This window comes from Apus apus, chromosome 2 (assembly GCF_020740795.1).
Source record: "Apus apus isolate bApuApu2 chromosome 2, bApuApu2.pri.cur, whole genome shotgun sequence".
Taxonomy (NCBI): Eukaryota; Metazoa; Chordata; class Aves; order Apodiformes; family Apodidae; genus Apus; species Apus apus.
Window position 1 is genome coordinate 16,850,132 of NC_067283.1, and position 12,268 is coordinate 16,862,399.

General features: G+C 33.6%; 1 protein-coding gene across 1 annotated transcript in view; it reads left to right on the forward strand.

The window, feature by feature from the left end:
- The window catches only part of ODAD2 (outer dynein arm docking complex subunit 2), a 79,459-nt gene that overhangs the window by 33,109 nt on the left and 34,082 nt on the right, over positions 1-12,268 (forward strand). The window contains 2 exon segments of the mRNA XM_051612498.1: positions 766-1,008; positions 8,040-8,154. Coding sequence (XP_051468458.1) covers positions 766-1,008; positions 8,040-8,154 — 358 coding nt within the window.

Here is a 12,268-nt window from a genome sequence, read left to right on the forward strand (position 1 = left end):
CTCTGTTGCTTTACCTGTGATACTGATAAGCCAGAAATTAACTTTTATTGAAACAGTTCCAGTTCTGCCATCAAAATCTAAAAAATACAGTTTTTTTGTATGAAAGAAAAGCCACATGTACAATATATTTGTAGCTCTAGTAGACACATCAGAAGCTAGGGACTGTGGGGAAAGCTCAAATGAGAACTCTGTACCCTCAGAAAAATTACCTCTTTAGTGGAGGAACAATGTGTATTTACACAAAGGTATAAATCAAAGCACAGTTATTAGATAATATACAGGTTAGATCTGGCTTGATATACCAAATGGAATTGTTCAGGTGTATCATAGAAAATACATGAAAAGAAGATACAGTATTTTTTAAGTGTTAAAAGTCCTCTAAGTACTGCATAGGAAAAAGTACTGGAAGTTAGGATGCTGCAGTACTTGCCAGTCTTCCAGTCTGCTTTTAGCTATTTATAAATGTTGCATTCACATGTAAAGTTTTAAAAAAACCCTCAGAATACTCTGCAGATTCCTAGATAAGCTAAATTAGAGAAATGTGTTTTAAAAGGTAGGGTAAGAAATTATGGCGTATGTCACACATTCTAGAACTGGTTGGAATGGTTTACCAGTCTCATAATTACTTCAACAAGATAATTTACATACAGAAATTAAACATTGTACTTCAATGTAAATGTTACTTTAATCATAAGATTAAACTTATAATGGTAATTTACTGAAGATAACAACTTTGATTCCATTGCTGTCTTTGCTGTCTTTTAGATTTCACGAATGTAAAACTGTAGAAGCTTTGATAGAACTGCTTACTGATCAGCCTGAAGAAGTCCTTGTAAATATTGTCGGAGCACTGGCAGAATGTTGCCAAGAGCCAAAAAATCGATCTATTATCCGTAGATGTGGTGGAATACCACCTCTAGTGAAGTTACTTACTGGAACTAATCAGTCACTACTTGTGAATGCCTCCAGAACAGTGGGAGCTTGTGCAACAGAGCCTGAAAATATGACGTAAGCCATTCATGTACATAGCATTTTAAATATTGAAAAAAAAAAAAATGTTGTACTTCTAGCACAAATATATTGGATTCTAATCTGGCTTTAAAAGACATTTTATGTTTTGTTTTCCACAGGGCTGTGTGGATTATTTGCATCCTATTGTAAAATGTGCAGTATGTATTAAAAAAATCGCTAAGGAAATATATAGAACATAAAGCTTTTGTGTTTTGGGGATGCAATCAGCTAAACCTTTAGTGAATTGCTTTTTATTGAAGTTAAAATTTCAAGTTAAAGCATTTTAAATTGCTTTATGATGGGTACCTGTCTTGCCTTCTCCTTTTACATCTGTTCTCAAATCATGTATAATAGCCTAAGTTAGCAAAAGTAATTATAAAAGGAAATGTGCACATTTAATGTCATGAAATCTAATTTTAAAAAAATTTAAAATAGGGTATTTTTTGTATTTTATCTGTTTTGTTCCTCTACATCGTTCCTTTTATGAGCTCAGACTTTTTTTGACCCTTTTCTCCCCTCTTATTCTTTTAGTAAACAACGACAAAAAAACAACTGTCTTTTTACTGAGAGAGTTGCTGCCCTCTTTGGTTTTGTGGTGTAGATTGGTACAATTTACAAAGATCCTTGAGTTTTATGATGAAGTGTTTCAGTTAAATGTTGAGATCGGCATTTACTGTGCTTACTGTTCCCTTACAGGGATATTTACCTCAAGATTCTTTGCATATTTTCCTCCTCATACATAAGGAAGGTCAGAAAGAGAGTTTTATTAAGCTCCTCCTGTTCTGATTTGCATAATTCACTTGATATTCATATAGCAGTGCAGGGGATTCTTTTCCTGAATAGGGCTTTTGTTTTCATGCTTTGGCTGTCACCCAGTGGCAAAAGGCTAGATGGTACACAACTGTAAACATGGGCTGTATGAACAGTTAGTCATGTAGCATAAAACTATAAATTAAAGAAATCACTTTCAGAACATATTTCACTAAAAATCATCCTTTAGAGTAATGTATGAACCTAACAGAATTAACACTGTAAATCAACTAAGAGATTTAAATGCCAGTAAATGTAAAATGTTTATGTAAAACCTCAAACATAATCCAGTACTCAGGGCTGTCACTTGTAGTATCCAGCATGGATAGCTTCATACTGGAATGTGATCAGTATAAGCATGAAAAATAACACAAATTGCTGCTAAAATTGCGATACAACAAAATCCATCTTGTTTTTAGCAAGGAGAAAGTACAGGTTGCTTAGGACAAAGTTTTATAGAGTGGGCAAAGGAATAAAATACCAATTTTGGTTCATACGAAAAAATTATCTCCTGAATGTTCTCAACATTTAAAATGTTTGTTGTTTTTCTTTAAATATTATAAAACATTAACAAGTAAGCAAGATCTTTGAGCAAAATATACTTTTTACTATCATTAAAAAACATTACACATAAATAAATATTATTAGCAAGACTATGACATGTAGCTGATGTATTATGCTAGTTAGACTTGTAGTACTAGAAGAGATAATGCTACTGTCTTTTCCTTATTCATCCAGGTGTGGATAAGTTTGATACCAGCAAAATATTTAAGAACAATTGTTAGTTAAAAAGTGCAACTGTTCAGATGTTTGTAAGATTTACTTAGTTGAGTGCTCTGCCTCCTGCCTCTCACAGGGTTAAGAGCACTTAAGAGCACCCCTCTCCTTTCCCCCTGCCCTCCCCAACCCCCCCCCCCCCCAAAAAAAAAAGAAAAAAAAAGAAAAAAAAGAAGAAAAAAAAGACATCCATTCCTCTCCCTTCTCCCTTGTTTCTGACCAGTACAGCAGGAATTGAAGTTACTGGTCCTTATCTGAACTTCTCTCCTCCTTTTTGGGAAAATTCACCAAAGACATAAAGGATACATAGTCTGTAGTATCACTTTGTTCCATTTGTAGAATTTGTCACTAAACCAGTAAGTAGCCTTGTTAGAAACTACTGTGGAGTTCGTTCTCTTTCTGGAAACATTTTCTGAAGTTCTTAACCAAAAGGACACATACTAAGGAGGATGTGAATATGTGCCAGGAGTGTCTGCTAGAAGGAAGGAAAGCAAAGCCGCTTGTAGCCTGTGATGAGAACTTTGTACTGCAGGATGTCCTTTGCTGTTTCTGGGCTTCCTGGTTCATCTACCTGGACCCCTATCATGTTCCTTATTTTGTAATAACTTAGAATGGCTTGACAGGGTCTAGAAGATCAGTTTCTCTAAACTATTAGCTTTTTTCCTGATAAGTTTGGCTGGCAGGTTTTGAGGGTTGTTTTCATTGTCATCTGGTAGAGAGGAGCGCTGTTTATGGAGTTACTTTTTTAGTTTGACACTACAGAAACTCTGAAACCAATGATGATTTTTCTGGATTCTGCTATCATTGACTTTCGTATGTGCTAGAAACCCAAAACAAAGTAGAAATATTTAAAGGGAGTATTAAACCCTCATAAGGATTGAGAATTTTGGATATATTCTTACATTTCATTAGCTGCATGTGTGCTTAACGAAGTAAGATGTAGAGACTAAATACTCAGTTGAGCAGAATGTTGAATCTTGTTATACTTGCAGCAGTAGGTATATGGAATCCATACAGACCAAGAGTGCAGCTCGTGTAGTTTCTGTGAATGATGCAAGGGAGGATTAATATAAGAAATACAATATTATTATGGATTATAAATACATGGTTTCTATGAAACAATGCAGTTAACTTCTGAGGGCAGTATTGTATGTTTATCATATGTTCCATGGAGGAAGAAAGAGTAGTAGATCAGCATAGGTGAACCTACTGCTACAGTATTTTATCTCTGCCATGTTTCCTAGCTGACACTTTAACTTCTACAACTACGGAGTGGAAAGTACAATAATTTTACTTTTCTGCACCAAGCCTTTACTTTAAGGCATCTTCAAGCAGTTAAGTTATTCTTATTGACTCTATTGAGCTACGTAAAACAAAGAACAGCAGCCAGCTTCTCTCACAACAAAAGCTAAATTGGCTTATCTTAAAAAAGGATAACTATCACTGAACTTCCTTACTATGTGGACAGTGTGAAGCTGTTCTCCACACTCAGTCTGCTGCATGGCCAATGACAGAGATGCTGCTGAACATCTTCTATGTATGTTTGGCTTTTTGAGGAACTTTTAATAAGTACATATTCTTTCACTCCCACTAGATTTTCATTTGCCCTTTTCATTTGAAAACCCATACACTTTAGCATTCAAAACTGAAGGTTTAGAATCCTGTAAACTAAAATGTGCAATTATTTTAGCCAAACAGATGGAGTTTGAGTCATTGGTATATCAGTATATAATGCTGTTTATCAATGCAGTTGACAGCAACTTAGTGAAAGTTTTAAGAAAGATGCTAAATTATGGTTGCAAAAAAGACAAGATTACATTCTGCCAGAATTAAACCCTATAATTTTAACAGCACAATACAGAATCAGTATAACTTTGTTTATTTACACTTGCACTTGTGGCATAAATTGGCATGCTATTAAACTAGACTTTTCAAAAATTCTGGCAAATGACACAGTAACAGAAAAAGATTATAGATATGACAAACAGATGTCTAGACTGTGTATATGCATGTGTTTTTAAGCAATATATGATGAAAATTCTGCTGTAAATGTTCAATACTATGTTTGAATTTGAAAGAGAAGTAGTATTTCAGATTAATAGTTTTGCTAGTCTCAGATGTATAAAAAACCAAGGCAAATGTCTGGAATTGTAACACACATCTTGCACAGACATCTCATGATGTTCAATGATGTCATGATATCAAGGTTCTTAAATGAAATAATGTGAAAAGTCTTTATTAAACAACTGTTGACTGTAAACAGGCAACAAAAATAATCAAACACATTATCTTGCTAAATTACTTTCTCTAGTCAAATAGGAAATATAAATTCACTGTGCCCGAAATTTCCCAGAGGCTGTCCTAGACACTCCAGTAATCTCTGAATGGGTTTAATTGCATTAAAATTATTTGCCTATAAGACATATTCTAGATACACAGTATTTCAGCTGTTCTGTTTGGAAACCAGGAAGATGCTTTGCTCACACACCTTGCAGCTGTCTTTTTGTAGTAGTGGTGTCAGCTGCTTTCCCCTTGATCTCTGCATCTTTATTGAAAGAACTGTCCTCTAGCAGTCCTGTGAGTGGTTGTTTAGTACAGGTTTAGCTGTAGTTTAGTTTTATCATAATAATGCAAACAAATTATTAAAAATTATATAATTTGAGTGGCTAACCACAGAATGGCTAATATACTAGCTATGGATGAATACAAATACAGGACTGAATGCCAACAAAAGTAAATTTTAAGATATGTTTGCTTGTATTTATTGTGCTAAGGAGCTTTATTACAGCATCCTGCTGATAATATTACAATCAATTTTTTGAAGAAAATTTAAGAGAAAAACTAAATACAAAATCAATATTGTTTAGTGTAATGCCATCAGAGCTGCAATTTTCAAGATTGCACATCGATTTTCTCATCTCTTTGTTTATTTGTGAAGAAACCTAAATGTGTATTTTTTGTCCACTTTAAAAAGGTTTTTTGACATAAAAAGGAAACTAATGTCAAATCACTTTTATAGAGGAAACGTTTTTCAAGGCCATTTATTTTAATGTTCCCTTTACTGTTACAGCATATTTGCTCATTTAACACCCATTTTCTTCATCTGCTACATTTTGCAGAATGCAACCATATGAAACCATAGAAAGAAAAATAATTTCAGTGAGAAAACATTAGTCACTTGTTTAGCAATGCTTTCTTTAATTGACAAATATATGTTCTCAACAAGATGAAACTGAAAGGATTTGTGCTGTTATGGTGATTACACAATGATAATTCTTCCAGTATGAGAATTTAAGAGCATCATTCCAGTATCTAGAGTTCTTTGCATTTCAATTAATGTAGTGTAACTGAGAGAAAGCAGTAATCAGTGATGACCAATGTACTTTAGAGGTTTATATTTTGTCTGCACTGTCTTTTAGTTTGATTTTATACATATTGAATGGACAGAGAACTGCACTTTCAGATATTCTGAGCTGTTCCGTTAGTTGTAAGACAACCAGTGTTTCTGGTGTTCAAGCAAAAGGCAAAACTGTTCTTTAGAAAATGTACCATAGAGTGAGGCTAGTTTACATTGAAAAGCTGAAGAGAAGATAAGAAAACTGAAAAGAAAATGCAAGTAAACTTTAGATTGAAAAGGAAGCTTTCAAAAAATAGAAAGGAAAGATAAATCAGCTTAGAGGGTTTTTTTTAAGTGTGGTGGAAAAATCTAAGCTCAGTATTTGGCTTCTATCTCTTGATTTTTATATACTCATTGGAGCTGGGTCATTTATATGTAGCCCCTCGGGAGGAAGTACCTTATGTTGGTAAATGGTCAGTACTCTGCTTGACTAGAAGAAGGATTCATGGGTTCTTTTTTAATTAATTCCAATATAGGAAAAAAAATCCTTGTCCTTAATGAAATGACAGTAATGTTAAAATTGCTTAAAGTGTTGGGAGTTTGGAAGGATCTAAAATCTTGTTTTGAAGCTTTTACTTAAGTCATCCATACTGTGTTAAACATATATATGTAATTGTGTAATGTGTGATTATGCTGTTTTATTTTGGTGGCTTAAGATTTTTGGATTTGTCCTTTGATGGTTTTCTTGCAATTGATTTGGAGCTAAGTATGTAAAATAAGATGTATTGAAATAATCAGATCTTAAGTAACTTAGCGTGTCTCAACCATAGCTTTGTGCAAAGAAGTATTGTTATGAAAAACATAATTGTTTAACCAGTTTGCATAAAAGTGTTATGAATAAAATCCTTCATTACATTTACAGAGTTCATGTCCTTAATTATGTTTTCTGCTTCAAATGGTGGTATGATTACACATGAAGCTGAATTTATAATATAAAAATTTCCTGGCAAACCTATGTATCATGAACTCAAATGAGATGATTTATGTGATGTTTTCAAGCACAATGGGTATTTAAATTTCTCTTGTATTTGCAATTAAATATTGAATTAAATAAATTGGGTAGTATACAATTACATATAGTTTTATAGAACTGAAATTTTACTTTTGAAATCAGAAAATGAAGATATTTTTGCTTTTCTTTATCTTTAGCTCATCTGCTTTGGATTTAACGTATCTGTGTGGAAAAGGGCATGTTTGTAGAGTTTATTAAGTTTTGTTTGATCTTCTTTTCCGTTTAAGGTATTCACTGGACCCTAATGTGAACTTATGATCTCAAGCCTGATTGATATGTAAACATAACACAGATGGTGTAGAGATGATTCTGATAATTCATTTTTTAGCTAGTCACGAAGATACTTTGATTACAGTGTGTTTAAGTAATTATAACATAGTGTTCAGTGTAAGTCTTGTTGGTAAGAAACACATGGGAAACAAGTTACACATTATTCATTCCCAACAAGGGATGCACTGTGGTGTGACCATTTTAATTTCTAATGCTAGATTAGAAACAGTATTTTAAAATATGTCACAGAGTAAGGTAAATATATTAAGCGGAGACTGAATAAAAATTTAAGTACATAGTTTTAGGCATAAATATTTGTTTTGGAAAGTATTTGTTGCTATATGAAAGAAGCCAGTATGCTTGAATTCAGATTTCACTTTGCATGTAGATCATTAAAAAGTCACATGCTTGTTTTCACATTTATATGAGTTCTGTAGTTTATAATGTAGTTTACTTTATCTTCTATAAGCACTTTTAATGACAGTTCTGAGCAAGAAAGTAAACAGCATTAATGAGATTTGGTTAGAAAACATATTTTGTCTTTACATCACTATTTTTACTACTATAGTATATTTAGACTATGTTGATGGCGATTAGCTGACAGTAAAACACAGCACTTACATAAAGCAAAGCAGTATGTTTAGGAAATTCATACCAATATTTATTTAAGCAGTGTTCCAAACAAACTGATACAATTTAAAATTTAACATTGTCTCCTCCATAATTAATTATATATATTTTTTGGGTCTGTTTCTGCAATAGAATAATTGACCGTCTTGATGGAGTTCGTTTGTTATGGTCATTGTTGAAACATTCTGATCCAGAAGTTCAAGCAAGTGCAGCTTGGGCTATTTGTCCTTGCATTGAAAATGCTAAGGTAAGAAAGCATTTAAAGTAATAGTTTTGGTTTATATATATATATAGAGAAAGAGACATATACTTACATATGATTTTTATAGTTGTATTATTTCCAATAATTCTTCCCTTTTGCCACTTACACTGTCTTTATTTCATTCAGTTAACTGCTTAAAAAAAAACGTATTCACTTTTCAAAAGTGAAATAGCCATCCATCTAGCACTAATTATAGCATTCTGTTTTGCTTTTATAGTGCTTACTCTATTTGGAAAGTATATGTCAGTAACTTATCAGGACCTAAAGTTACTGTACCCAAGTAAAGCATGCTTAATATCTGACAATGCTTAGAACAGAAGACTTCTACTCACAGGCTATTTATAGCACAGGTAGTTGTAGTTGTTTACCACTATGAAGAACTTCAGCTATGTCCTCAAGAGGCCATAATTTGATTTCAGAGCATATTTCAGACTCCGTGCCAATGTAGTCCTTAGAATTTCTGCTCAGACTGCCAACAAAAAGTGCCAGTTGTGAATAGTGGTTGTTGTGCAGGTCAGTTGTACACAGAAGTCTGAGCTATTAATTCATTTCATGTCAGTTTCCAAATAGAGATAAAATGGTGAGTATAAGCTGTGAGTCATCTTCAGTGAATTCTCACCACTGAGCTGTGGTAAAATAAACGCGGAAGGTTTTGTTTCCCATTAGAAGTTTCCTGGAATACCAAGTAGACTTCTATCCTTAATCCTTGTATAGTAATATCTCCCAGTTTTATTTTACCTCCATATTTAATGCAGGTTTTGCGTCTTCTCTCTGCTGTTCCACAAATATGAATCCTTTAACATACCATTTGACTATGTCCTAAAGAATAGGAATTCCTTCAAAGTGCTAGATATACTTAGCAGACAGTGTTTCCTGTTTGAAACTGAGCACTGATACTGATTTATATAGATGGATACAAACATATGGATGATATTGAGAACATTTGGTCTTGATTTTGATAACTTAAGCATTTTCTGTGTCTTCACAATGATTTCTAAAATGGCAGCTTTCTTGCTGTTTTTCAAGCATGCTGATTATTGTGAATTATCTTTCCATCTTTTTTTAAAAAGTATACACTCTAGTATAATAAAGTTCTTTGTTACATAATGGTGCTGTGTACACATGTCTCACCTGTCAAGATAGGACTATACCTGCCCTCTCTTGGACAATATTGCTATAACTGGATGTTAAAATATTACTTTATCTCAGAACTGAATACTTGTTGCATTTAAGACTCTGCAACCTGTAGTGCCAGAGTAGAACTCCACATTGCTAGAGCTTCCATCAAAAGCACTTTTTCAGAAACTAAGGAGATAGAGGACAGCTACTGAAACTGTAGACTACATGGGTTTTTTCGTGGTTGTTTTTTTTTTCCCCCTTGGTATTTGATGAGTGTAAGCTATGTACATCCTTAGTGTAGCCATCCTCCTTTCATCTCTCTTGGCTGCCTGCCCAAATGCTAATCTGTGACCCCACAAAGAGTTCTTTGTGTGAGACTGAGGCAGAATGGCACACTGAAACAAACCTACCAATAATACCCTTTCCTCTGACACTGAATGGAAAAGAAATATGTAGAAAGCAGCTATTATAGCCACACTGTGGAAGATCAGTAACTATTTCTATCAAAACAAAATGTTGATTTTTTTAATTCAAAGTTAGAAATATTCAACAATTTATATGAACTTTCAAGAAGCAGTTTGGTTTATGCAGTGCTTGATTCAAAAAGCAGTAGTAAGTATATTACTTTAAAAGGATTATGTGTTTTCTGGCTTTTCCCAGCCTGTGTTTGGGACTGCAAACCATGTTTCAAATAGCTGTGAGCTTGGAATCTGGATTTGGTTTCTCTTTGTGTTCTTTTGTGGAAGCTGTAGTGGTTCTCTTCTGTACTGTAGAGATTAATAGATGAAACTGAATTTACTAACAGTATCAGAAATAAACTTTTATAAGAAGGTAATATGCCATCCATATTTCTGTACAGACATTTTCTGTAAATATAACAAAGGTTATTTTGTAGGATATTTGTAAAATCTTGGAAGCTAATCATATTGATGGCGCTGTTATTGTCATAGTATGCGAGTACATTATTATCTTTCATGCACTTGCTCTCACCATAATCTGTTTAAGATTGGAAAGTCTACCATTTCTGGTTTATACCATTTCTGTTTTACCCTTAGGAGATAAGGGTCACAAAAGGCCAAGACTTGAATTCCTAAGATGTTCAAGTGCTAGTCAGTTTTGAACTTTTGGGTCTAACTTGTTTGCCTGCTGTTACACAGGAAGTTGATTGGAAAGGGAGCAGAATCCAAATTCCTGCAACCCTAGATTACATATGTTTAGAGTTACATGACAGTAGCTAGTTCAGACTACTTCCCATAGAATAAAATTTATCAGTATGATATAGCTAAGTGATATTATTTGTTAAAGCATTATGATACAGCTCAGTGATACTTGGTCCATGACAGATCTAAGACTTTTAAAACAGAGGATATAAATTGTACACTGTAGTACATAAACTGTAACAGCTCTGACAGCCTCAATATTGGTTTAGTATCAGTCATTACTTCTGTATACCAGCATTAATTCTAAATGGTTTTAGCCTTAAGAATGTCTTGTAGAATAACGATCTTACAGGTAGGCTGGCAGTGATATAATTTGGGTAGTAGAACTCTCCTGAGAAAATTTGCACAGCACCTGTGAGTGCTACTTGTGAGTCTCAGACAAATATCTCATTATTTTTGTTAAATTAGTCCTTGCATTTCTTTAAAATTTAAAACAGATAGAGACAAGATTGTAATTTATTCAGAAGAATTATCTTAATAGAAGCAGGTTCTTATTAATTAGTTCCTTACATCCAAAAGGAAAAATTACTACTGCAAGCACATTGGTAATGACAAAGTGTAAGTGCACTGTCCAAGAAACACAAATTATTATGAAAAATGGCTAAGAAAAGTCTACTCAACTCTGTTGATGTTGGAACAGCAATATTTGGTTATGATGCTTCTTTGAAAAACAGGATTTATAGTCTTCTCCCAATGTACGCCAGCCCAAACAGAAAAATTTAGAGAAACTCTACAAAGGTGTTATTTGGGCTATTATAAAATTCATCCAAAGGCATGTTGCCAATAAAGGGAACACTGCCAGCTTGAGTTTGTATGAAAATACCTATTTTCTCACAGAGTAACCTTTAAATAGTATGTCTTAAAAAAAAAAAAAAAAAAAAAAAAAAAAAAGGCAAGTAAAAAGTTGTAGAGGTTATTTTCCTTCCTTTTACTTAGTAGAGTTTTGGGTGGGAGCATTAGAATAGGAATGGTAGTGTCAGACCTCATCCTTTCCTCTGTGCTTTGAGCTTGTGTGTCAGCTTTCAACTTTCAAAGTTTCATTTTTAGCCTTTGTTATAGCTACAACTATAAAGTCTTTCTTAAAGAACTTCAGGGAGCCAGCTATGTACAAAGCCTGTCAAAATTATTTAACTGAACAATCTGAGACTGGGGATTTGAAGGAAGAGAGAGAGAGAAAGTTCTCCTATTTTCTTAAAATGTACTTGTAAAATGACATCTCACACTTTTCTGATTAAGCGTGATTCCCGCCCTAAGTTATTGCATCCCTTTCAGCTCTGCAATGGAATGTCATGGTTGTGATGAAGCATGATCAGCCATCTAAAGTTGTCTGTATATTTTGTACAGGGAAACAGCGCATCCATGCTGACACCAAAAAAAAAATAATCAAAACTAAACCAGGTAGAAGAAGGAAAGGCCATAGGGTGGGCGTGTGTGAAGGTCAAGCAGGCCTCAGTCTTGCAAAAGTATTATATACTGAGGAAGTGACTTCTACTGAAGCCAGCAGTCTGGTGTTAACCTGTGGGTGGAAAATATGCTGCTGATGACCCATGCTATTTAGGATTCTTACATAAATTTTGCTTGTTATGGAAATTTTGATGTAACCATATGTATAAAACCACAGAGAATATTTCTTTACTAAAAGTAACAGAGAAAGGTAGTTGAACTTGGAAATTCTTCTGGTATTTAACAAATAACATTATTTACAGTTTTTAATTAATTAAGATGCTTTGTTTACACAGTCATGACTCATAATACAAACT